Raw genomic sequence first — 27,763 nt, forward strand, 5'->3', positions numbered from 1 at the left:
CCAACTGCCAAATTACTCCTGATATACCGTAAGTTAATAAATAATTTACTTGCTGTTAATAGATCCAAAATCTGAAGTTCCTGTTGTAGAACTATATTGTGCCAAGTCATCCAGACTTAGTAATGAAAAAGCCAAAAAATGATGTTGAGTTAAAGTGCTTTATGATGTTTACTCAAAGTGTCCTTGGACTATCCATCATAAGCACTTGGTTCTCGGTAAAAACTGTAAATCTAACTTTCACAGTCATGTAATATACAAACTGTTTTTTTTAAATAACAATTTTTTTCCCAAATAATTCCCCATATTTCCTAATCAGAGCTGCAAAAGATATTTGAAATTCCACATTTATTACAGAACGTAATAAACAGGAGATGGACTCAATGATCCTTATGGGTCCCTTCCAATTCAACATATTCTGTGATTCTATGTATGAGGAAGAAAGCAGCTGGCTTGAATCTTTGACTCCATTTCCCTTTGTAACTGTTACTATTTACATAGCTGAACATGCACTGTTAGCACAAAGAACAAACTTCCGATATAACCTCCTTTTCATTCTTCCACCCTCTGTTCCCATAGTGTATTGGTTTGGGGCTGAAATGCTTTGTGCTGTAAATTAAATTAGTCAAGTAAAGAGTCAGTCACAGCCTTCCTTCAAAGGAAGGCAGCTTAGAACCAATTTGTCAAAACAGCAAAATTAGGAATATGCTTAACTAGATTGTGTGTATAGTAAAAATCAATGTAAGAGCTCTGCTGAAATATGATTTTATTAAAGAAAAGGGACTACTATGCAGCTTCCGTTTCCAGCTTCCCCCTCACTTACTTACAGAAAGGTACACTTTTGTCTAGAGCTGTAAAACACAAATTGGTCTCTAGTTCAACACTAATATAAAGACAAGTAAACTTGACAATACAGCTTAACTCACAACTTTAAATTTAACCAGTGACTAGCAGCAGGCAAGGAATTAACAACTTTTATTACACAATTATTAACACAATTTTAATCTTTTTTTAACATAAGCAGATAAAGATGAGCAGTAAAAAGGTGCAATATTATGAATTTTTTTCTCCATCAATATTATAGAAGTGCATTAAAATAAGTATTTGTAAAGGAGATCAAATAAATTGACACTGAACACTTAATTAGCTTATGCTGAACTTGATTACCCAGGTTCACCAGGCTCTAGAATTGGGTTATTAATGTATAATTACATACTGTGTGCCGGGATTAAAAACAAAATAATATCATTTACAAACTCAATAGTTTACTGCTAGAAAAATAGTCAGGAGCTGCACAAAAAACATTAACACATATGGTCTAATGCACAAATGACTGCCTTTTAGCTCTGGTTTACTGCATAAATCATAGATCTTTGCTTCTTTCCTCTAGCCACATTGCAATTCACTTTGTTACTCCTCCTATAACCCCAAGAGACTTTATTTTCAAAATTACTTTTATCTGTCATGCTATGTAAAATGTGCTTTAGAAGTCTGAACAAAATAATGTCAACTACCACCCTTTGTCACTTTGCTCCATTATCCTCAGAAAAGTCAAATATATTTGTTAAACTAGAGCTGCTGTCCCTGAATTCTTACTGATCTGGAAGTTAATGAAATTTCCTCCCTCAAAATAACTTCCTTAATGTAAAAACTACACTTCAGTTAGCTTCAAAAGATTCAGTCCTACAACAGGAAGGCGTGTTTTATGTCACTGAATACTAGGTAAATTTAGTCCAGAAATTACTTATTTCTACAAATCTAGAGCACAATAAATAGTAGGCCAATTCTCATCATTATCTCTCTTAATGCCTCTTGAGATTTCTAGTATTGCACTGTACTGGTTTTGTGTGGCAAGGTTTTTGTAGCGGGGGGGGTTACAGGGGTGGCTTCTGTAAGAAGCTGCTGGAAACTTCCCCTGTGTTCGAGAGAGCCCATACCAGCCGGCTCTAAGACGGACCCGCCTCCGGCCAAGGCCGAGCCAATCAGCGATAGTGGTAACGCCTCTGTGATAACATTTTTAAGAAGGAAAAAAAGTTGGGACGGCGGTATTCGGCAGCCGGAGAGAGGAGTGAGAACATGTAAGAGAAACAACCCTGGGGACACCAAGGTCAGTGCAGAAGGAGGGGGAGGAGATGCTCCAGGTGCCGGAGCAGAGATTCCCCTGCAGCCCGTGGGGAAGACCATGGTGAGGCAGGCTGTCCCCCTGCAGTCCATGGAGGTCCACAGTGGAGCAGATATCCACCTGCAGCCCAGAGAGGACCCCATGCCGGAGCAGGTGGGTTCCCGAAGGAGGCTGTGACCCCGTGGGAACCCCGTGCTGGAGCAGGCTCCTGGCAGGACCTGCGGATCTGTGGAGACAGGAGCCCACAGAGCAGATTTTCTGGGAGGACTTGTGACCCCGTGGGGGGCCCACGCTGGAGCAGTCTGTGCCTGAAGGACTGCACACCGTGGAAAGGACCCATGCTGGAGCAGTTCGTGAAGAACTGCAGCCCGTGGGAAGGACCCACGTTGGAGAAGTTCGTGGAGGACTGTCTCCCGTGGGTGGGACCCCATGCTGGAGCAGGGGAAGAGTGTGATGAGTCCTCCCCCTGAGGAGGATGAAGCAGCAGAAAATAACGTGTGATGAACTGACTGTAAACCCCATCCCCGTCCCCCTGTGCCGCTGGGGGGGTGGTAGAGAATCCAGGAGTGAAGTTGTGCCCGGGAAGAAGGGAGGGGTGGAGGGAAGGTGTTCTGAGATTTGGTTTTATTTCTCATTACCCTACTCTGGTTGATTTGTAATAAATCAAGTTAATTTTTCCCCAAACTGAGTCTGTTTTGCCCGTGACCGTAATTGGTGAGTGATCTCTCCTATCCTTATCTCGACCCACAAGCTCTCTGTTATATTTTCTCTCCCCTGTCCAGCTGAGAAGGAGGGGGAGTGATAGAACGGCTCTGGTGGGCACCTGGCATCCAGCCAGGGTTAACCCATCACATGCACATATCTTTGCCTTGCTACAATGGCATCCAAATTAAAAATCAAACACAATAATTTCAATTATGAACTGTCATCATTGAATTATAAATGAAAGAAAAGTAAATCTGAGGAGAAAAAAGTTAAAGACAAGCAAAAAATAATGGTCATCTCAGAATACCTTTTATATATCCTTCTCTTAGAGAGTTTGGACAATGGTACCATCTTTGAAATCATCTTGGAGAAGTTCTCCATCCACAAATTCAAAGATGAAGTGTATTATTTCTAGAATTAGAAGTCAGCTGTCCTTGAATATGTTATCAATAGGTCAAGAGTTGTCATTGTAGGGTAAGTGTACTTCATTTTGTAAGACTTTACACTAACTTCTTATACACTATTTGAATAACACAATGCATTTCAAAACCAAAGAAAATTCTTAAGAGAAGCTCCTAAAGGTGTTACCTTAAACCAGTTGTGTAGTGGAAATTAGAAATCTAAAATTCAGATAAATGCAACTATTTCTCTCTATTCACAAGGAAGAGTCACCTCTCCAGAATTTGAAATTTAAACGGCAAAAGCACTGTAAGATGAGGAGCTGCCACCTTTTCAGTAACAACAGGATTTAAGTATTCCACTTAGAGAATGACAAAACCATTTTCATGACATTGCCTTTGTAGTATCTTTGCAAAATACTGACATAGTAGCCTTGAAGCCATATGGTGTTATGTACTTCCTTGGGGGAAAAAATAAAAAAGGAAAAGAAAGAAAGAAAGAAAAAAAGTGTGTAGAAACAAAATTAAAGGTCTGAGACAGAAGGGCTACAGAAACTGAAAGAAGAATATGTCGCTGTCTACATCAGAACAGGTACAGTTTCCATTGCAATCAGTGTTTTTGCAGTATTTTCTCATACACATACCCAAGTTAACACCCTCAGTCTTTTGTGTAGCTCTCAACATGAGCTAACCCCCAAGATTCACCCTTGGGGAACGTCACGGAGTGCATGTTGCCAAAGCCAGACCAAGGCAGCCAGCCACAAAATAACAACGTTAACCCTCCAAAGACTGTGCACTCTTCAGAGTTTCCCTGAAGCTGCACAACACAGGTCTTTAGAGTTTGACTGAACACGTTTGCAATCATCTTTTCATTGACTCAGTATGTGCATGTGTTGGTTTTGTAGCTGGTGAAGACACTCTTAATAAATATGCAGTAGGCATTTAATTGCTTCTGCTCTTGAGAGCATGGAATCTCAGAACATGTTTCTAGTTTGTGTTCTAGATTGTTGGGGTTTTTTCCTTTTTTTTTTTCCATCTTCTGAAGGACTTTTAATGTCACTGTAGCTTAATGGGATTTGAAATTTTATTTCAAGGGAGTCCAAATGTTATTACATCCCATAGAAAGGAAGTTTCTAGTTCTAAGAATCATCTTTATTACTTGCGCAATTCTTAAGGAGAATGTTTTAAAGCTGAATTATCATCAAAGGAGTCCGTGTATGTTCCTGTCTGTCTCGGGAAAGATTTCTTCTATCTTTTTAATTATAGTAAGGAATTTGCTTAAGCTGCACTAGAAACCTAAATAACTTCTTAATTTTTAACAGCACTTTATATGACATTATCCATTTCTCTACAGAAGACATAATATACTGCCTAGTCTTCTTCCCAAATTAAACTGTAAATGGCTGTCAGTCACATAGCATTTTATTAATACTTTTAATAAGAAGCTCTTCATTAGTTTTTTCAAAAAACTTTGTTCACTAGATATCAGCAAATGTCAACTCATTACTCACTGGTCCTAAGGGGCAGCGAAAGGAAAGGAAAGGCCCCTACATATTTTATTAAAATTTTAAATAGATGCCAAGTATATTTGTGCCTAAGTGAGAATTCTAGGGTTTGATTTTCATAAGTATACTGTCTGGGGGAAAAAAACCCCACAACACAACCAAACAAGAGAGGACCCAAATTGAACTTTGGCATACTACCTGAGACACTCTATCCCCCAAAGTCCAAGATGGGTTTGCTATTTATGAGGCCTGAAGTAAATGTAAGATATCAAAGCTCCAAACTGGAGACCAGAACAGTGGCATTTTTCTGTGGATGGCTGTATTAGAGATGGTAAATTTGGCAGAACATCTGATGCCACGAATGAGAAGAAAAGCCAAATTAATCTCTGACTCATAGTCTTCCAAGAGTCTTGCCTCTAACTCAGTAGTCAAACTATTTTTTTTGACTACCAAAGTGGTTTTTAGGTAGTCAGCAGTTATGGGAAAGGGAGTATTAAAACATTAATTATGTATTTGGGAAAGAAATGTAATATTATTTTAGCCCAAAATAAGTGCAAATGTTTAAATTAATAAATATTCTCTAGGAGACCAGAAGATCCTAAATCCAACCAGGGAAAATAAAAATTTGAAACTTAAAAATTCTTTTCAAAATTCGTAACGGTCATATCATTCATGGATACTTTACCCTGTGTTTTGAGAAGCTTCAGCACATAACCTAAGCAGAACTGTGGTTTTTTATAAGAAATCTTTGTTATGTTCATGTAGCACAATTGATAATGCTTATTGCTGGTGTTGATTTCAGGTAAGAAGTTGATCAATAAGTGAATATGTAGCTAATCCACATTTTTGAGTTTGATTGTTGCTCCATTTGCTCTTCAAATAAAAAACGCTGTCCTTGTAAATGTAGTTGTTATTTATTCATCAACAAGTTCCTCAGCTAGTGAGAAATACCATAGCTTAATCCACTTCAGTACAATTATATTGATCTTTCACATGGCAAGTTTAAAACAGTTAGGGCACATCTAAGTACCTTAGAATCATAGAATCGTTTAGGTTGGAAAAGACCTTTAAGATCATCAATTCCAACTGTCAAGCCAACACCACCATGCCCACTAAACTATGTCCTGAAGTGCCTTGTCTATGCGTTTTTTGAATACCTCCAGGGATTGTGACACCACCACTTCCCTGGGGAGCCTGTTCCAATATCACCCTTTCAGTGAAGAAATTTTTCCTAATATCCAATCTAAACCTCCCCTGGCACAACTTGAGGCCATTTCCTCTTGTCCTATCTTCAGCCACCTCACAGAAGAGACCAGCACCCACCTTACTACAACCTCCTTTCAGGTAGTTGTAGAGCATGATAAGGTCTCCCTTCAACCTCCTTTTCTCCAGGCTAAGCAACCCCAGTTCCTTCAGTCGCTCCTCATAAGACTTGTTCTTTAAACCCTTCACCAGCTTTGTTGCCCTTCTCTGGACACGTTCCAGCACCTCAATGTCTTTCCTGTAGTGAGGGGCCCAAAACTGAACACAGGATTCGAGGTGCAGCCTCACCAGTGCCGAGTACAGGGGAACAATCACCTCCCTGCTCCTGCTGGCCACACTATTTCTGATGCAGGCCAGGATGCTGTTGGCCTTCTTGGCCACCTGGGCACACTGCTGGCTCATATTGAGCTGGCTGTTGATCAGCACCCCCAGGTCTTTTTCTGCCAGGCAGCTTTCCAGCCCCTCTTCCCCAAGCCTGTAGCGCTGCATGGGGTTGTTGTGAGCCAAGTGCAGGACCCGGCACTTGGCCCTGTTGAACTTCATACAGTTGGCCTCAGCCCTTACTTTCTTTGCATTTCCATTGTCTAACTTGATTAATTTCAGTGGCCTAGTTCCTCATTTATTTGGGACCAGTGTGTTCGAATTCAGACCTTAGTAACCTGGTTTGATCCCTGGAGTTGTGACCTCTTCAAGACGGACTAATGATTTCACTGGACGACGTTTGCAGGAAATGCTGCTAGTACTTGACTCTTGGTAGAATTGTATACAGAGGAATAATCCCGAAGGCTGTCAGCTGATACTTTCACGCGCAGTTAATTCACTTACTAATTTAGGGTTACCAGCTGCTCCTTGTTCACAAGGGAACAGCTCTTGATACCAATGCCAGCATAGACTGAGGATAGAATATATCTTTTATAAAAGAAAAGGAGTAAACATGATGCAAGAAAACACACCTTACCTAGAATTTGGAAAAATTGTCTTTTCCTTACCTTATTTACCATTCCATTGCCATTCTATTACTATTCCATTCTCCTTTACAAAAGCTGAGAGAATCGTTAACACCAGATGCAGTGCAGGAAATACATTTTAAAGTCAAATGAGTTCACCTGACTTGACAGTCATTCTGTATGCTGAAGAAGGCCACTGGAAGGCTTGATCCTCAAACTGTAGTGTTCTGTCATGTTTGAATCCCTAGGAAATAAAGGACTCCTGTGAGTTGCAGATTTTACTGGTCTGCAAAAATCATTGGGATAACTTAAACCCAAGTATGATATTCCATGGTTTATAGACATTTGAGCAGGACTATCATCCTCTCACATCTATTCAAGGAGAATTGACTAACCAAAACCAAATACGGAGACAATCGCAGTGTTAAGTATCGTAAAACCCTGCATATATCTGTAACAAATTAGTTTGTTATCTGAGTCTATTTAGTTTCCACACAGTCAATTTGGTCTTAAATTGCAACAAGTAGTCACCATAATTGTTCGGTTTTCTTCCTCTTTATTCACTTTGGTTTGGTGAGAACCCCAGGTATTCTAGCTACTTATTGTCTACGACATGCATGCACACACAAAATTATATAATGGAATGAAAAAATGCAGTTCTCTGCAATGCGGTTATTCACCTAAAGTATCTAATTTCAAGGAACAATTTTCTTTTATCTTTAACTCATTTTATCTGCAGAAATGCATTTAAGTAGTAAATGCTTTGTAATAATCCCCTATTGTAAATTGCTGTTCCCTCTGAAGAAGGGACCATACTTTTCTGCTTCATCTGACCTGGGTTTTTAGGAAAACAACTTCTGCAGAGGGAAAAGGTATCTACTTTACATAGGAAAGAGATGGAGAAGGATATTTTAAGATGACTGACTCCAGCCTGAATGCTACCTAAGGCAATCCAACTGGAGACCAAGAAGAGAGAATGATGCCTTTCTACACTAGGCAGCTATGGGTTTGAAGATAACAATAATCCTTAGAATTGGTTGAAACTTCATGATCAATCTTTTGATAGATCCAGGTATCCATTTCTCTGAAATATCCCTTATATCTTGGGAGAATGGCAATACTAAGGATATGTGCTCTGAAGCAAGAAAAACTCTGTGTCACTTGTAACTTGTCACTTGTGAAAGAAATCCTAAAGAGAACCGCAGCGGACCAGTGTAGGCATTATATATTATAAATCAGTGTTTGCGGTCTGATTAGCTTTAATTTTTAGACACCCATCATGACTCTTAAGGTTAAAATTAATGATTAGATATGTAACAATGTGTGGTTGATTGGGGGAAATTTCTAAGGATTAGAAAGAAAAGATTCTTCAACTCCAGACCCCTGGAGTGTTTCATATTTGGAAATGTTACTATTATAGTAAGGAATGCCTTTAATACCGTGAGTAGGGCTTGAATTTAGGTGTGAATTATCAAATTAACTTTTCTATATGTTCCAGTAATTATTTCATCATGTATACAAAGCTGGCCATCTCCAAAGGAGGAATAGAGACACATTTCAGTGTGATCCAGGGCTAAACTGGCTTGTATGGAGTAAAGTCTGCTTCTGCCTCCAGTGAATTTGATCAATTTTCTAAAAGAGAAGGGAAAGTTTAATAGGCTTTGGCATAGAAGAGGCTTATTCATGTGTGTCCTCTTTGGAAACCTTATTATCGTGGGATAAAGTCCTCTAAAAAATTCTGAAACTCGGAGTTTTATTCCATGTTAAAATTTCACATAACTGTATGAAAGGTGTGTTTAATATTTATATAAATATTTACCTCTTTATTGTCTGGACTGTCATGAGTCAGTGTTCTTTCTGACAACACAAAAAATGTGAACTAGTGAATGAGTGATGATTCAGTGCATAACCAGCTTTCAGAAGCCTCTTTCTCTATTTCTAGACTTGTGCATGATCCAAACCTAATTTGTTTTGGTTTTCTGTCTGTTGTTTTCTTTTCAACAGAGCCTCTGCCCTTCTACATTCAAACTATTCTGGAACCTAAATTACTTGAAAATCTGAAAGAAACAGCTTTTAATGGTTTGTCCGACTGAAACGTACTGAAAAAAATTTGAAAGAAATTTTGCCTTGTGGAGGATCTGAAGGTAAATATTACCACCTACAAGAATTTGCACAAAAAGCCTAATGTTTTGCTTTTCTGCACAGAACTTGATCTTCATTATCTTACAACTAGAACATAAATATCAGTATGATACTATGGGATTTTATCGCACTGATGAGACAGTTATGCCTCCATAAGACACCACTGGGGTTTGTGATGAAGTTTCCAGGGGTTGCAAAGCTGTCGTAATTATCTGCCTAATGACTTTTTTTTCTGCATGGGTGCATGGAGCTGCCAAAAGAGGGTCTAATCTATTAGCTGTGTGGACCATTAACTATATCCAGATTCAGAGAGCCACGAAGATGAGTTTTATCCTGTGTCGCAGGCTGCTTGTAAGACAGACAGATCAACTCTCCACTTTGCTTAGATATATAGTGCATTACAAATAGGATGGGAAACAGTAAAAATTAAAGGGTAAAACAGATGAATCAATGAAGAAAAAAAAGAAATCTTCCAGTGACTCTTAAAGTATTCTTTGTTTCCCATTGTACTAGATGGTCTTTTTACTATTAAAAATGTTTAAATGTTGAAATCTAATACACTCTCAGAAATTCTTCACAAACTACAATAGTAATATGCAAATGGTGTTCAAAATGTTTCTGCTGCTGCAAACACCAATGCTAACTCTGCAAGTCCAGTGATATATGTTTTTCCTAGTAGTCTGATTATATTTGTAGGGTGATGCAGTGAAAAGAGATCGTAGTACATGTTACTTTTACTCAAGAACAGTGTGTGTGTGCGTGCGTGCACATGCATGCAGGTAGGGAGGTCTATCTCATACGGGATCAATTGCAGAGTATGACGATTCAGTCTTTATGGTTTAAGGGTTGTAGGTGTGACAGCTATAGGATGGATGGATAAATGTAAGCTATAGCCCAAGGAGCTCCAAAGCATATAATACAGTGTTTGAAGAAGTCAAGCCTGAGCAGCCCAGCTCCACTCAGTTGGCTGTTTAGATTTTTTTTTAGTCTAATGAGACTTTCTTGCTTAATGTTCAGCATGTGATGAACAAATTAACTGAATTTGAACCGAGGCCATATTCTTTACCTCTTTGCATGCCCTTTGGTACAAGTTTATTGTTCCTCTTCAGGCAGCTGTACTCTTCTCTTTCATGTATACTGGCACTGCAGTTATCCAGTTTACATTTTATGTGGATTGCCGAAAAAATATTGATTTAAAGGTTTAGGTATCATCATGAATCAAAGAGACTTTGTTTAGGCTTCAAGATGAATTGGAATTCAATTATGCATTCCTCTACTTACTTTTATAAAATGACAACATAACAACATAATTTACCTTGCTTTTTTTTTTTTCTTCCCTTGTGAGAGATCATGGGATATTAGTAAAGAATATTTAAGGCTTTTCAGGTAATTCACCTGATTAGAGCCAGGGAAAATCTAGAAAAGGAGGATGATGCAAACTGTCAGAATGAAGCAGTTGGAGAGGAGATATGACTGGCAGCAATTGTTTCAGGTGGAAACAGTGTAAAATGGAGAAAAACAGACAAAACATTTCCAGATTTGAAAATCAATATTGGTTTGGGTGAATTTTTATTTCAGAATTTCTAGCCCATATCTGTGGAAAAAAGCAATGGGGAGGCAATAGGGGGTCATTCTTTGACCCAAATATCGCTGGGAGTTAATGTTTACGTGTTATTTGTAGCATTTACTGCTTGTTCTTAAGTACTATACTTAAAAGCCAGTAATGAACAACCATATTGTGTAAGCAGACAGCCATCAACTGGACTGTGATTGTTTGCAGGGAGTTCATAATTTTTGACAGATCAAGAATTATTTCCTTAAAAAGACTGGCAGCGATGCATTACTTTTGGTTATTCTGATTTTGCAGTCTGGTTATTCTGGTTATTCTGATTTTTGGGCAGCTTTATATGATAGGAGTCAATTATTTACATATCGCTTTTGGGGGTATGTATTTTGTTGAGTTCTTGTTTTCTCAAGATTGACCTTAAAAGGTGAAATCCCTGCCTCCCAGCTGTGACTCACCGGTTTGGCAGCACTGTCTTCCAGTGCCCGGCATGGCCAGATGGCTTTGCTCTGACTAGTGTGTTTCTAGGCCTAAATACAAGGGTGCAGCAAAATCCTTAAACACTAGCAACTAGACAGGATGGATGGAAAGCAGACTGTGATACAAGCATGGGCTTAGACCTGGCCTAAAAGTACGGTGTTGACGTAGCCTTAAATTCCATGTTCATTAAGTGCTGCATATTGTAAACTATAAAATGTTATCAAGTCCTTAGGAAACAGAAAATAAGATAGGCACTGAGAGAAAAAAAAAAAAAAAGTGTACCATATGTACACATAGTGCATAGAGAGACACTGCCTTAGATACATTATTATTGGCGCTCTTCATGAACAGCACTACGCACTGTCATCATACTTGGAAATTTTTTTATATAAACCTTGTTTGGCAGTAGCTGTGAGGAAGCTGAACATTGTGATTTTGGGAAAGTGAGGGCTTGTCATAGCCCCCATGCCAAAAGGACACTGGAAAGGGGGTACACATGCTCAGTGCTTTGCTCAGGGCTGACATCTCAGTGCACATGACCTGGGTTTCGGTTGTCTCTTTGAAAGCTGATAACCTCAAGCATGGTTGCATTGCTGTTCTCAGTCATGCCTCCCCTTCCCTTCCTCCAAACAAAAATAACCATTTTGTTTTGTCTTACGTTGGTGGAAAGTTCAACACAGATAAAAGTATGTAAGTAGCTTAAACACATCTGTCACTGGCACATGTAATGTTTAAGCAGAGCTGTAAAAGATATCAAAAAAATTGTGCTTGGTCTTGAAAAGTGACAGTTACAGAGATGCCAGCTGCTTTGCAGTCATTGCAAAACCTATCTCCAGAATCGGTTTCTGCCTTTTTACAGAACAGAGCTGACATCTGAAAGACATGTCCGTGGCACAACAGTCTTTACAGAGCTGCACTGAAATCCCTTTTGTCACCACAATGACAAAGCATAATAAAGTAATAATGATACTGATTCAAGAGCATCACAAGCACAAAGTCATGAAAAGAAGTGCTACCAAACGCTTTTGGTATTCTTTTCCCCTCTGCTGTGGCTCCAGGCCTAGAAAGGTTTATGTACATAAAGAGCAAAGCACAGTGGGACTGTTCATGTGCCTCAAGTAAAACACAGGCTAAATCTTTGTAGGCCTGAGACTTTCAGTTCAGGCTATCTGCACATTAATTTCCCTAATACATATGTATTATATAATATACATAATACATATATAGCAATTGCTACTTAAAGGAATGATTCTCAATGTGAAATTTATTTTATTTTAAAAACATGTATTGTTCTTGCATTTGGCAAAAGTGTATCAGAGCTCTGGTTCATTGTTTTTTCTTTAATTTAAAGGCATTGAATTTAGTGTCATTCAGTCCAGTGTACTGAAAAAGCTTCAGATGTGAAATCCCTTGTGAAGGCCTCAATATTAGAATTGGAAATGCTAAGTCTGCCTCAAAGTCCCTAATGTAAATGCCTGAAATTTTACGGTTGTTTTCTTGTACTGAGTGTTTCAACAATTCCCTGGAAGGAAAAATACAAGGTGATGGGAATGACTGCTTCTGTGTCACCTCTTTTTGTCTATGCCTTCAGATGCTGCTATTTTTCTATGCAGTCACATGCAATAGAGTACGTTGGGTGTTCAGTGTTTGGGACAGACACGGAACAGGCCATGTGAGCCCCTTTACAGTGAAAGATTACCTGGATCTACTACTCTGAGAGTTCTGCCTAAATCGAAGGATGTGATCAGAGGTGTATGTGGTTTCCCAGAGGTATGGGACAAACATATGTGGTTTCCCAGAAGTATGGGACAAACATGTATAAAGATCCTTCGAAACAGATCAACAAGTTACTTTACAAAAACATCTCTCTCACCTGTAGCAATACTTCCTAGGAGAACAGGGAATGACTAAACAGTAATATACGCCAAAGGTTCAGTTCAGGACAGAAAATTCATTTTCAATTCTTCTTCCAATGAAGCTATTAAAAGTAAAGCCGACAACTATTCCAGACACAGTGACATATACTCCTCAGGCCCCTGGGCTTGGCTCTCCAGCCTTTTGGCATCAAATAGGCTAGCTTCCCCTCTCTATTTCCTTGAGAATCTCAGACATTTACTGGACTCTGCCTTTGAGTCCGATTGTAAGGAGAGACAAATACCACTGTTCCCAGATGCCCTTATCCAACCCCAAAGAACTTTCATTCACAGTGGATTGCGCAACCGTTCAACAGGTAATGTTTCATCTCCTTTCCTACCTGCTTTGATGAGGACTGAAAGAAGAAGTGACATGTCACAAGTGTTTTCAGGGACATTCAATTTAGCAGCCACTAAGATGAATGGGATAGGTCATACCTTGTAACGCAATTGTTTAAAAGTAGCAGAGAGCTGCCATTGCATCTATTGCCATGGTGTGTGAGGCCACCTCTACAGTCATAACAGCTAAAACTTTCTTTTGATAAAAGCTTTAGATTCTGGAAGAGAACAATGTAATGCTGTACTGATGCACAATGACTGGATCTGGACTAACTATATGTTTCCTGGTGTTTTCAAAAGAGACAAAGATTGCTATTCAGAACTATTTCTAATGAGGCAAGAACAGATGTCTTCACAGACCTGCAAAAGCTGAAGGGGTATGAAACTTTGTCATAAGTGGTGGAGCTGAAACCTACAGCAGCACAGAGCTGTGACTGAAGTGAGGTGTCTGTAATTCACATCAAGGTCGTGAACTCCTTGGATGGATGGAAGTCTTTCTGCATCCTAGACAACATTTCAACAGCCGGTGGCTACTTTGGATTTTCTCTACACTCACCTTAGATGAAATACCATTTTCATAGGTTGGGATCGGATTGTAAGTGTTCTTTGGTTGAGGAACTCCAGTCTTCCCCATTTCAAATAAATGAGGTTCTACAGCCAGAGCAGCAGCATTCTCTTAAAAATGCCTAACAACAAATCTCACCGATGCATTAGTTTAACTATTGGTGAAAATAGTGAACTCCGCTGGAGGAAAAGTGAAAAAACATGACACAAATAAAAGCTGAAAGAAATACATGACTGAGTCATCAACAGCCAGAGATCTTTTTCATTACCAAATGAGGGAAACTAAGACTCAAATCTTTTGGGTCTCTCAAATGTCATCAGAGTTCTCTGCAACCCTGTGCTGAGGCAGAATGAGCATGTAAAGGTGACCAAGTACATCTGTTTTAATTCTCCTAAGCTATAAATAGTCTCTTGGTTCATCACAGTTTTATTTCTTTCAGAAGAAAAATTAATTTTAAAAAGACTGAACCTATGTGGTTTTGCTCCCTACCAGAATGGTTACACCTCTGTATAATGGATAAGATTTTCCAGAGCAAGTTGTGCTTTTTATAACCTGTTTTGTGAGCGTGCAACTTGAGACAACATACAGAGGCCTGTTGACAGAGCAGTTGCCTTCTCAAAAAGAATGTATGGATCTTTCAAGCAGAATCAAAAAAATAAAGCAACAAAAAACTGAGGCAAAGAAATGTATGAACAAAAGAGTTAAAGATTTCCTTCTGTGTATGTCATTAAAGAGACAGTCTTCTACAGCATTGCTTTTCAAACCTGATTTTGTATTCTGAAATGCTAAACTCAGAACTAACTAAATGAAAGCATTAATAATGTAATCTTCTATCTATGCCATATATTTTTATTTCTGTGGATTGCTTTCAGAAATGTCAGTCTTCTCTGCTAATACAAATTATCATGCATCAGTAAAAACATGCAATTCGGTATAACTTTGTTTTCCAATTAGAACTGGAAGGCCTGCCTTGAAATCTAGCTGAATGAACTAGAGAAACTAGGTAATACAATTGGAGGCTGTGGCATCTCTGTGTTGTATTTCGAAGTCCTGTTTTAAGAGTCTGTCTTCTGAAAATAAACAGGCAGTATCTCAGTTTTAAATATCGCATTTGTGTGACATTCTATAGCAACATCTCACCTGTAGCAAGAAAGTCAGTGCAAAAAAAAATAGTTTTAAAAACACTAGTTCTTCCCAGCTCTCACATGGAACTAACACATAATATCTACATGTACCTGATATATACCTGTAGTATCTAGTATTTACGTAACATCTATCTATATGTTATGAGATATGCAATATCTGTAAGGTATTAAAATATACATAAAATATATATAATATCTAACATATATAAACTTCAAAGAACTTTATATATATTGGCTATGATCCTGAAGGGATCTCCTATAATGAAAATTGCAAACGTGCTATGTTTATAGCAACTTTTTGATTAGAAATTTCATTTAAAGTCTTCAGTCTCTGAATTCAGTTGGGAGGCTCAGAGGGAGGATATTAGGTGGACGCATACATTTTTGCAGGTGTAAGAGAATAAATGAAGTCTTTAGTTCTGTTAGCTAGGAGTTACATTTTAAAAATATGCTTTCCGTATTTAAAAGATCAAGTTGAGAGTTTGTATGAGTGGAAAATGCATACCCAAGACAGGCACACAAGCAATGCTGAGTGTTATATATAAAAGAAAAAAGCATTTGTACTGGCCGAGCCCCATGCCTGGCTGGTGTTGTGGTAAACATTTCTCCCAAGTGCTTTTTCTTTTTACACAAAAGAAGTTCAGTCTTTGGAAGGCACGCTGGGTTGCTGTCATCATTTGTCTAGTTAAAAGCTGTTATTCTGTGAAGAAGGAATTCAGAGAACAGCAGAGCTGCTCAACATCATTGTAGAACAGAGTTTGTTCTGAGGATGCACCAAACCTTGGAAACTGGACATAAGTGTTGAACACACAGACCATGTAGGTGACTGCATGCACATTGTCTAAACGTTTCTGATTGGTATATGTTTAGAAAAAACAAGCTCTCTGCACCATTTTTTTCTAAGGATATGACATCTTCATCTCTAAATTCTCCCAAGCAAGCCTGAATGGCTTGAAAATGTGTTGGTCACAGAGGCTGATGACAGACAGAACATGATATTAGAAAAAAGGCACTGCAAAATAACTTTAATCTTGAAAATTATTAATCCCCTCTCCTCCTGGAGCTGAAATTCCATGAAATCAGAGGGATTAAACAGAGTACGGTGGCATGTTGCTAAGTGCTAGCCATTTCACTGCAGGGGCTATTTGTCAAATATTGCTGGTAGAGTATGTAAGGTAGTGGCATTACAAACTTGTCTTAGAAGAGTGCATTTAAATGTCACTGTACAAACATATGTAAGAGCTCTGGTATCACTACAAAGTTATACAGTATTTCATGTCTGTTTCATCTCTGTGGGGTCTACAAGATTGTATTTAACAATATTTTAATAAAATAACTGTCACACAAAACTTCTGTTGAAGACAAGCTTTGACAATAGTTCAATAAGTTTGCACATCTGCAGAAAAAGTAGTGTTATCAAAGTAACTGTGAATGTTAAGGTACGACATTCAGACATCCAATCTGATATTAAATGGTATTAAATCAGAGCACTGTGATGAATTATATTGCAATAAAAAATATTCTAATGCCTTATTTTTTTTGTTATATCATGCTTTCACTATTTATTTAATAAATCATTAGAAATTAAAGATATTTTGTGGAAGAAAATAAATATTATGTTCCAAAACAGATTGCTGTCTTGGGTTGTTCGGATATTTTTACGTGAACAAATAAAATGCTCTTGGGGAATTACACACATTTCTATCACTGTGTAAAATCTTATGCAAATATTTCTGAAATTATATCAGACACGACACTCCATATGAAGATGGGTCATGCAAAATCTTCCATCTGTAGTCCTAACCTTCCTATGAGGGGAGACCCTTTCCAATTGAGAACTGACACGTCAGAAGCACTTAGGATGAGTCTTCCTATGCAGGAGAAAATACAACTGCCTTGGTTGATGTGTGTGGCACTAAGACTCGGGCTAGAAAAGAAGTTTAAGTACCTCTCTGAATGAACTCTAATTTATTAGGTATTTTTTTCTGTGTTGTGTGTACTTGAGAATGTTGTGCATGTTATCAACAGAGAGTTACATATTCTTTAATATATGGTATTATACCTGTATAGTTGGTATCTATAAGGTAATATGCCCTGATAGGATAGAGAATGAACTACTGATTTGAATTTACAAAGCATTCTTTTAGTCACACTGATGGTCAAATTTGATACAGGGGCTGCTCTTACAGAGGGTGGATATACCTCAGTTGATTTAACAGCAACTTGTGGTTAATATGGAGGTCATCACTGGGTACGTACAGAAGACTGCACTTTCTCTGCCACCAGATTATATTTCAAAGGTATGCTTGTAAAGAAAACAGAATCAGATTCGTGGAATCCTATTTGTTTACAATTTACAGTAAAATTTTTCTTTAAAGGCCACGTAATCCATGAAGACTATGTTTAGCTATTTAAATGGTAGCCTATTTAATAAATGAGGACTCAGTCTTCTGCACCTTGGCTGATCATGGAAGTGGTTTTTTTGTCCCTGTCACAAACTTGTCCTAATATTAGGGGTAGACAAAAGTACGTTTCACCTCAAATGAACATTTCTTCTTTCTCTGTAGTCGTATATGTAACATTGAGATAGTACATGCGAATATCTGTGAAATAATTTCAGGAACAGATATATAAGTATTTTCTTTTGGAAAGAAGTGTCCCGTTTTGTTAGGCATTAATGTAAATAATGCATGGGAAACACTTGGGAGCTGCTGATCAAAATAGTTTTCTGTTGATAACTTGATTTAGTAGATGAGACAAAAAGCTTTTCCCCTTGAAGTTGTTGGCTTAAATGAGTTCAAGGTGAGTGCTAGCTTAGGGAAGGCTCCAAAGAAATGAGCGGTTTCATTTCTTGTAGAACTGCCACACCATCAAGTTCAACATGTCCCTGGTAGAACTGTTTGTATTACTAACAGTCTTGGCAAAGTGTTGAAAAATGGCATGAGCTTGAATACACACTATTGTTTTCCAACTACCACCAACTCTTTGAGCTCAAGAAAGAGGACTGCAAATACCTTATCTGCTTGTTTACTTTTGAAGGTACACTTTTCTGAAGTCACTCCATAACTGAGTGAACTGCATTTCAACTACGATAATAATTTCAATATCTGTATTTTCAGCCCTGCCACTCACAAAAGAAAGACGCAGAAATAATTCCGCCGGCTACATAACTCCATGAAGGCTGCAGGTTTATCCCATTAAGGACAGTATTTAATTAGAAGTAATGCATGGAACTGTTTTCTAATAAACACTGTAAAGGTCATATAATTAGATATTTTATTACAAATAAATATTCTTATCTTGTTATTCTCCCTTTCCATTCATGCTGTGCTGATTTGTACTGATAGTTCTTTTGCTAGTTAGCTCTCTAAGGAGAAGGGGGGTTCTGTACGTGTGGGATTCATTCCTTGAAGAAAGGCAAGATTTCATCTGTTTTCCCATGGATGCACATTGGATTTAAGGGCTTTTCAGTTCCCTTTAGTTCTTACGCTCATCTTTCTTGAAAGTAGCAGGCAGAAGTGATGACGTGCCATTGTTCCACTGGGCCTAATGTTGTAAGTCATATAAAACAAGGAACAAATGTTTTCGGCTCTGCTTTCATTCCTTGTTTATACAACAGAGTCATAATCAATGAGTAGTGTGATCCAAAGAGAAATAGTAGCAGCTCCCCAGTGTACCAGACCCATGCAAGACTGAGTGTTGATGCCTTCTGGAGGAACTTCTGTGGTCCTTTTCACTGTCTTGCAGAATAGGTGCCGCCTTACAGCCACAGACTGGTTCCTGCTCTGCTTCCTGATACTTTTAATGCACTACACTTTTCAGCTTTCTACTCTCATCCCTCCGTGCTTGAACTTGGGAAAAAGACCATTAAACATGAGCATTTCAGGCTTAGTATAAAATTCTCTTTTGAAGTAAGGAGCTATAGGTTAGGAATTCCCTGCACACAGTTTAGCTGCAATTTCAGGGCATGATTAATTTCTCGGTGCAAATCGTCAGGCAGACACCCGCAGGGGTTCCTTACTTGTCCTTAAAGCAGAAGATTGAAACAGAAGAGTGCTCATTCATAGATGAGACAGTAATTTTACTATTGAGATACACCTGCAAATTTTTCTCCATATCGAGAGCTACCATGTAGATTTCTCTGCAGTTTTCTGACATGTTCCTTTCAGACGCCAAGCCTGGGTATCGGGATCTCTAGGAGAACGCCACATGCAACGAGAAAATCAATTTGCAATGGGAAGAACTGCACAAAACTTGATGGCCAGAGCTTTGCCTTACCCTTCCTCGCACCGCTGCTAACCTCTCGGCAGCAGCCACACGACCTGAGACGCGGGAAACACTGGCAGCCGGCAATACCTGATGATAACCTTGACTGTGACATACATTACCGTCACCGCTCCGTTAAGGCGGGAGGCACCGGCGAGCGCAGCGCGCCCGGGTCCTGCAGGCAGCGGGAGGGGGCGGCAGCTCGGTTCCTCAGCCCAACGCTCTGCCCTTTGGGATTCTTCCCTCCCGCCCTTGCCGGGATGCAGCCTTCCTTCCTTCCCTCCCTCCCGGCCCCCCGCGGCCCCGCCGTCCAGCCCGGCCCCCTCCGCCGCCCCGCCGAGGGCGCGCCGCCCCGCGCCGCCGCCAGGTGGCGCCCTGCGCCCGCTCTTGGCGCGGAGCCGCGGGCGGGGCCGGGCGCGGGTCGGGCAGCGGGTCCCGGGTCGGGGAGCGGGACTGGGAGGGGGTGCGGGGGTCGGGGAGGGGGTGCGGGTCTGGGAGCGGAGCCGCCCCCGGGGAAGGACCAGGTCAATAAAGGGGGAGCCGCCGCCGAGGTGCGCGGGGTGCGGGCGTGGGAATGGGGCCTTTCGGTGTGCGGTGCGCGGCCTTAGCGCCTGAAGTGCCCCAAACGACGCGTCCCTTTTAGTGGTGATTATTAGTATTATCATTATTAAAGTTTACGGATTCCAAATAGCTTCCACTTGGCGATGCTGCGCGGCTCGGCCGCAGCGGGGCCCGTTAAGCTCTAACGTGTCCGTGGCATGTTTCTACGGGGGCGACTCAGCCCGACGGGGTTAAGTAGAAATAAGGGGATAAGGGCGGGGGTGGGAGCGAGGGGGTACGGCGTTCCCCTGCCGCCCGTGAAGCCTCGCCGCGGCTGCCCGGGGTGCGGGGGGGGCCGGGGCCGGGCTGCGCTCCCCTCCCGGCGTCTGAATCCCTGCCGGGTGCGAGCGTGTGAGTGTGCGTGTGTCTGTGTGTGTGTGTGTGTGCGTGAAGAGGGGAGGAGGGAGGAAGTGGGGTGGTGGTGGTGGCGGCTGGGGGGGGGGGGGGATTATTGGCAATGGGCGGGAGAGAAAGAGGCGACTCCTGTTTCCTTTTCTTTCTGCCAGCGCAATCTCGGCTCATTTTCTCTAAGCAATACAAGTTCACGGACGAGCTACCTAGCCAGCCCTCCTCTCCCGTCATGGACCTCCCAGGTAAAACAGGCCGTTCTCCTCCCCGCCGGCTGGTCCTTTTGCAAAATACCATTTTAAACGGTAGCTGTAATAAGATGCGGGCTTAGAGCAGCGGCTAGAGATGCCTCGGGGGAAGCGTAGGGGGGATCTCCCAGGAGCGAGATCTCAGGGCGAGCGGGGAAAACTGAGATGCAACTTCCCAGGGAGACGCCGGGTGACGGTCTGCCTCCTGCCATGGGTGTGCATGCCGGGGTGGGAGCCGGGGGACGCCCCAGCCGGCCGCTTCCTTCCCGAGAGTTGTTTAGGGAGCCGCCGGGATCGGCGGCAGCGGAGGGAGCCTGGCCTGGGGCGACACAGGTTTGGGAAGTAGGAGCCGGTGCCCGAGCGCAGCAGCCCCCGGGCGGGGAGGAGGGCGGCGGCGGCTCCCGGAGCCCGGCCGGGGCAGCGCCGCGGCGGGGGCGCGGGCTCCGGCCCCCTGCGAACCCTCGGGAGAGCGGGGCAGCTCCAGCGAGGGGGAAAGGGAGCATTAGCAGTAACAACAAAATCTCCTTCCGTAGCGGCCGGGGCGTTAGGAGACGGACGTAAAGCCGGCTCGCAGACGGAGTAAAAAGCGGGGCCGTGGGAACTCGCCGGGGTTTGGCGGGGCGGGAAAGGGACCGTCCGTGGGCGCAGGGGCGAAATCTGCCGCGCTGCCCCCTCGTCCCTCCTCCACGCACGGCTGGGGCTGCGGGACCCCCCGCTGCTGGGGGACGGGAGGGAGAGAAGAGGCGAGGAGACGCCGGGGCAGCGCGGTCTCTCCGCGCCCCGTTGTACCGGCTGGGGCGCCCGGGTCGGGGACGGGGCGGGAGCCCGCACCGGCCGGGGAGCTGCCGGGCGGCGCGGTGCCCGGCTCCCGCCCGCCGGCTTCTCTGCTTCACCGCCGCCTTTGCCCTTGCCAGGCTGCTGCGCGCCGCCCGCTCTCTGAGGAGGCTCCTTCGCCCCGCGCGGAGGAGGCGGGAGGAGGAGGAGGCGGAGGAGGAGGAGGAGGCGGAGGAGAAGGGGAGGAAGGCGCGGCCCCAGCCGCCGCTGCCCAGCCGCCGTCCCGCAGAGCGCTGGCCGCGGGGCGCCGCGGCGGCAGCAGGCGCGCAGCCCCCTCCGCCTCGCCTCGCCGCGCCCGCCCGCCCGCCCCCGGTGGCGGCGGCGGCGGCGGCGGCGGCGCGGGGCGCCCGCATGGCGGCGGCGAGCCGGAGCGGCGGCGGTCCGGCGGTGGGCATGGGGAGGCGGCGGCGGGGGGCGCCGGCCGAGCCGGCGGGCGGCGGCGGCGGCTGCTGCTGCTGCCTGGCGGCGGCGCTGCCGCTGCTGCTGCTGCTGCTGCCCGCCGGGTGCCCGGTGCGGGCGCAGAATGACACGGAGCCCATCGTCCTGGAGGGGAAGTGCCTGGTGGTGTGCGACTCCAGCCCCTCGGCCGACGGCGCCATCACCTCCTCCCTGGGGATCTCGGTGCGCTCGGGCAGCGCCAAGGTGGCCTTCTCGGCCACCCGCAGCACCAACCACGAGCCCTCCGAGATGAGCAACCGCACCATGACCATCTACTTCGACCAGGTCAGCCGCCGCCTGCTTCGCCTTCGCTGCCCCCCCCGCGCCCGCGCCCGCCGGCCCCTCGCCTCCCTGCGCGGACACCCCCGCCCCTAGCCCCCCGCCACTACACGCTGGTTTTCCTTCTTGCTCCCCCGCCGCCTTTTAAGCCCGGCCCACCCCCTCAGCAGCAGTTTTACAGCCCAACTCCCCAGCAAGAGTTTGGGAAGTTTTTTTTTAGGTGCCTGCGGGGCTTTCCTGGGGTGGTAGAGGAGGGGACGCACACACGCACACACGCTGACTTCTTGTCCGGTCCCATCGCCAGCACGGAGAGCTCTTTAACGTGCGAGTTTTTGTGCCTCAGACGCTCGCCGGGGAGCCTTGCAGCCCAGGATTGCCCCGGGCAGTCAGGGACTACCCGGAGGGAAGAGCGCGGATCCCCCCCCCCCCTCCCTTTCGGTGCTCCGTCGGCAATGCTCATTTTCAGGGCAAGGGGAGGACAGAGATTTACCGATGGGGAGTCGGCGGGTCTGCCCGTTCCGAGCGCATTTGGCAATGTTACAGCATCTCTCTTGGGGAGGGAGGGCTGAGGAAGAAGAGGGTGTTTCCCGCGTTGTCAAATGAGGCGACCGATGTCCCCGGTGGGTTCTAACGGAGCGGTGTTATCCTGCGCGGCGAACGGCGGGCAGAGCGGCGGCCGGCCCGGCCGAGCCCTCCTGCCCCTTCCCCGCCGCACCGCTTGCTTCCCGGAGCCCATGCCCCGTCCTTCCGCTTGCTTTTTGCGATGAAATTTACTTTTTTTCTACCGCCTCTGACTCCTGAAGTAGTATTGCAGAGTCAGCCAAAATCAGCACACGCAAACTGTTTTCTCTGGTTTGTTTGGGTTTTTTTTTTCTTTTTCCATCTGTCTCCGACTGTCATTCGTCTGTCTACCTGTCCCTCCTAATGAGTTTGCACAGCTATTCCTCGCGTACAGGATCTCGTAAAGTCAGATCAGTCGAGGGAAAAAAAAAAAAAAAAGAACTTGCTTCAAGTACAGCATATTTTAGACGCTTTACCCCACAGTGCTCAGTTCTTAGGAGTTTGAAGGCGTTCCTCCCTTGGTGCTCCCACAATAATGGATTAATATGTATATTTTTTTTTTTCCTTTCTTGGAAACAATAGGGTTTGGCTATTTGGGAGGAAAGGCTCAGGATTTGGGGGGTTTGGTTTTTTTTTTCCTCCTGCTTTGCATTTTTCTTCCTTAAAACAGAGGTTGCAGCCCGTGAAGCTGAGGGTGGCCGGGGTGCCGCGGGGACAGGCACGACGGAGCAGCTTCTTTGGGCTTGCCCGCTCACCACATGGGATGGCCACGGGCCCACGGGTTTTTCTTCCCCTCCTTACCCGTGCCTTTGGAGCCAAATCAGGCTGCCCGTCGCTGGAGCCTGGAAAAGGAGGGAGAGGATGAGCTGGGGCCGGATGCCCCTCAAATTGGCGGGTTCCACACTGCCAGCCTCTGCGTGGCCAGGATGCGGCCACCGCTTCCCAGTGAGGCTTTGCACATCTGCCGGAGGGCTCCACTCTTACTCTTTTTTCTTTGTTTCAAAAGACGTTGAAATATATGGCAGATCGACTGCTGTCGGGGAGGAGGAGCAGGCCCACCCCAGCCGCACAGCCCTCCAGAGGGACAGGGAGGCATGAGCTGGCAGGTGTTGCTGTTGCTGAGCATCCTCTCTCCCCCTTCGCCCCTCTCTGCAGTACGATTTTAGTTCTATACCCTGTTAAACCCGAGGGCAGGTCTGATTTCAGTAGTGCTAGCTAAAACCCATACATTTGCATTATGAGTTGATGAGTTTCGGGGTTTTTTTCCTCGCTTTTTTCCCCTCCCTCCTTTCCTTCCCTCCACCTCCCTCCCCTCCTGCTTCTGCCACCTTTGCTTTATTGAAAGTGCAGTGTGGACATTTGCACTTCATCTAACAGGCTTTGGAGATCATTTTTGCATAACTAAATCGTTTTATGAACTGTGATGCTTTTTAAATGTCTCTGTAACTTGGCTCCTTTCCCCTGCACTGCACTTTTAATTGTGCTGCAAATGCCATTTCGACTAGGCTTTATATTAGTCATGGAGCTCATGTCAGATTTTCACTGGCACTTTTCTAAGGTGGGGTCTGATTTCTCTCTTTCTCTCTCTCTTTCTTGTTTTGTTTGTTTGTTTACTTTCCAGGTATTAGTTAATATTGGCAACCATTTTGATCTTGCTTCCAGTATATTTGTAGCACCAAGAAAAGGGATATATAGTTTCAGTTTCCACGTGGTCAAGGTCTATAACAGACAAACCATCCAGGTGGGTTGTGATCTAAAGAAGACGCTATCTTCCCTTTTTTTTTTCAAATGCTCATTTCTAGACACTAAGGTGCATTTACAAAACCAGCAAGCAAAGAACGAGACTGTAGATTATTTCAGTGAAAGGGATCTGTATGCATGACAGAAATCACGCATTGCCTTAGCTTAATTCAACCCTGTTTCTAACCTGCACAAAAGTTCGGTGATGTGCACAGAGCAATATAGTCATTGAGAGTATTGAGAAAACTCAGATTCTCTCTCTTTGCGCTTTTTAGGTAAGTTTAATGCAAAACGGCTACCCAGTGATTTCAGCTTTTGCAGGGGATCAGGACGTCACCAGAGAAGCAGCCAGCAATGGGGTCTTGCTCCACATGGAAAGAGAAGACAAAGTGCATCTCAAACTGGAAAGGGGTAACCTCATGGGAGGGTGGAAATATTCAACCTTTTCCGGCTTCTTAGTCTTTCCGCTATAAAAGAAGGCTGAATAGGAGACAGATCCAGGAGCCGGAGCAAGGATTCAATCGTTAACGACACCCTGAACTTGGCAGCACATGACAATATTTCCAGTCACCCCGTCAGACTGTCACGGTAGAAGAATGATAACCTTCTAAACTCCAACATTTGCTTTGAATATTGACAATTCCTCGGGAACCTGCGCCTCTAATTAGTTTTAGACGACAGTGATCTTTAGGAGAAATGAAATTATCGACCTGAGCAATTTGTACCTGTGATTGTAAAGTCAATTTCGGATTTTATTGTTGGGATCATTGACTTTCTTATTATTTTTTATTTTTTTCCTCTCTTTCATTTTTTCCTCTTTTTCTTTCTCTCATTGTTGTCCCAATGAGACAAATAACTCGGACCACACAATTGCTTTGTCAAAGGCTTGCTCCAGAGCCAGAAGAATGAAGTGTTCAGCCCAATGAGGTGTTCTTTCCATGCTTTATTTCTTTGTGTTGTATAGCCTTAAGGAAAAAAAAAAAAAAAAGAAAAAAAAGAGAAAAAAAGAAAAAAAAAAAGAATGGCTTCAGTCTCAGTCCTGTATTTTTCTGGGGGAGGGGGATTCTGGACATTACTGTGTCAAGAAGTGCTTTATCCAGTGAAGCAAAATTTGCACGATTGGAACCTTATTTGTTTTGTGTTGTTCGTGTTTTTCATCGGCTTTTTATTTTTCCTGATTTTTGTTTGTGTGTGCGCGAAAAATGTAAGCTAGATTGATCAATAAGACAAAACAAAGCACATATATACCCTGTAGCTCTAAGTAAAGCTAACCAGTGAACAATTCTGTCTGCACTTTCCAGCTGATCTTTATAGACCTATTTAGAGAGAGAGAAAGAGAGAGAAAGAGCGAGAGAGCTACATGATCCTTCAATTACAATCTGGAAACCGGTAAAGGAACTGACATTTCTGAATTGTCCTGACATTTCTAGAAGCAACAATGGAGGCTTTGAATATCTTCTCTGACCGTACCCTAAAATATATCCTTTCTTTGCATTACCAAGCGTATTTTGGGTGCTTTTATCTGATATTTATTTGATGTATTTGTCCACTAAAGCTTGAGTACACATTGTGGGAGCACGGAGAGATGGCAGAGCAAACTCTTCCTCTTCCAAATTAAATAAAACCCTCTCCACTTGACCTGTCCATGGCAAGTATTGGAGGAGTTGCCACTAGCATCTTTGACAGCCTTTGGGAGAGGGGCCTCCGAGGATCCGCAAAGGCATCAGAAGTTGCACGCGTGCCGTGCACTTATTAGCCGTGTGTGCTCTTCCCAGTGCAAATGGCCTCAGAGTTCTGGGGTGGACTGACATCGATACTGGAGGTTAGGAAAAGTTGTTACCCCAATCGACAAGAGGTAAAATACCAGGCCAGCGTCAATTGCATTCTTTTGCCTCATTCTCAATCAGCAGACCTTGGTTTTTCACTTTTTTAATGAAGGTTGGTGTATTAGTGTGCTGAGGAAAATCTTGCTTGAGGAGATCCAGGAGGAATGTTTATATTATTTTATATGATTTTTATCTTCATTTATTTAATTTGAAATATTTCATCTTGCTATTAATCCCACAAGGGTGGATGTGTATAAGAATTTATTTTTGTCAAATTTACTCCTCTGCCACAAACAAATACAATGCAAAGGCATTTGCAGCAAATTGGTGGTAGCTATGTTGTATTTCAAAATTATGGTGGATGTGTCATTTTCATTGTAAATTTATCATTAAAGGGACAAAGTCAATTAAAGTCATATATTCTTAAAAAAACCCCTTATCTGTGTTGCTTATGATACCTCAGATGACTAAAACATAAGCCAATTTAATATTTTTGTGTATTTTCACCATTGATGTTGTTTGTTTGCTTTGGCGTTTCACTTTGCTGGTTACTGAATGAAGAGGTTTCAGGTTTGTTTTTTAATGGGTTGCATTTTCTAGTTCTCCCGTGTGTATTGGCATGACTGCATTGGTTCTAGTTACAAAATATCACAGGGCTATGTTTAAATACGTGAAATAAAACTTGAGTCGGCAGCAACGTCCTTCTATTAAAATACAAAAATAGTTATGAAAACAGTTATCTTAATGGTAGATATTGCAAAACTACTTTTAAATCTAAGTTTTTTTGTTTACAAGTTGATCATATCTCTGAAGAAAATAGACACCGAGGTGGGTTCAAGGTCCCAAGTTTTCAGTTTCTGTTACGTTTCCTCAGCCTTATTTTGAAATTCTGCCTACCATAATCACTTCCAGTTGTCCCATTTATCTCAGTTCATCTGGCTTGAGTAAGGCAATGACACCTTAGTTCTGGCTCTCTCCTAAGCTGAATGAGGCCAATGAAAAAGTTTGCCTTGGACATATTCTTGGAAGTTTCTTAAGCCATTGGAGCTGCAGAATCTGAATATCCCACTTCATGTATTTAAGTTCAGTAATTTTGACCATGGTTATTTTATAAAGCTAAATATGTTTCTATGATAACCAATCTTGTTCTGAATTTAAAGAAGGTCTCTAATATACTGCCTCTCCCTCTTCTACTCGTGTGTCCTTCGTGCTAAGCTGTAGACTTAGGACTGTTATATAAAGAGTTAAATTAAATGGAAAATGGGCAGTAAATTCATATTGTACACTACTTACAATCATGGTGCTTTTTTTTTTCTTTAATGTTCTTTGCAATATTTATTCCCTTTCCCCTTTTACTTGATTTTGTATCTGAGAAGGTGCAACCTACTTGTGATTGGAAAGAGTAGACGTTGCTATACATATAAGGTGCGGATATCATGATGTATTTTATGTTAGAGGGGGAAAATGTGCAACAGCAGCATTGTAGGATGCAACAAGAAATATTATGTGAGACCACTTGAAGGAGCCTCCCAGCACAT

General features: G+C 42.9%; 1 protein-coding gene across 2 annotated transcripts; it reads left to right on the forward strand.

Moving 5' to 3' along the window:
* The first annotated feature begins 21,745 nt into the window (after positions 1-21,745).
* CBLN2 (cerebellin 2 precursor) lies at positions 21,746-27,520 on the forward strand. Of its 2 annotated transcripts, XM_052788455.1 has the most exons (3): positions 21,752-22,104; positions 24,281-24,400; positions 24,675-27,520. In XM_052788455.1, the coding sequence occupies exons 1-3, from the start codon at positions 21,775-21,777 to the stop codon at positions 24,870-24,872; spliced, it is 648 nt and encodes a 215-aa protein (XP_052644415.1). In that variant the 5' UTR covers positions 21,752-21,774; the 3' UTR covers positions 24,873-27,520. The 2 variants fall into 2 exon arrangements, with proteins under 2 accessions (XP_052644416.1, XP_052644415.1); XM_052788456.1 differs by lacking the exon at positions 24,281-24,400 and having other exon boundaries at positions 21,746-22,104.
* The last annotated feature ends 243 nt before the right edge of the window (positions 27,521-27,763 follow it).

The sequence above is a fragment of the Harpia harpyja genome, chromosome 5 (genome assembly GCF_026419915.1).
Source record: "Harpia harpyja isolate bHarHar1 chromosome 5, bHarHar1 primary haplotype, whole genome shotgun sequence".
NCBI lineage: Eukaryota > Metazoa > Chordata > Aves > Accipitriformes > Accipitridae > Harpia > Harpia harpyja.

What these genes read in the sequence shown, in the direction of transcription:
- CBLN2 (XM_052788455.1), top strand. Translation starts at nt 21,775, where the DNA reads ATGGGGAGGCGGCGGCGGGGGGCGCCGGCCGAGCCGGCGGGCGGCGGC. An exon ending in TGACCATCTACTTCGACCAG is followed by an intron (nt 22,105 to 24,280) that starts GTCAGCCGCCGC and finishes TTTACTTTCCAG; the next exon opens with GTATTAGTTAATATTGGCAA. An exon ending in ATAACAGACAAACCATCCAG is followed by an intron (nt 24,401 to 24,674) that starts GTGGGTTGTGAT and finishes TGCGCTTTTTAG; the next exon opens with GTAAGTTTAATGCAAAACGG.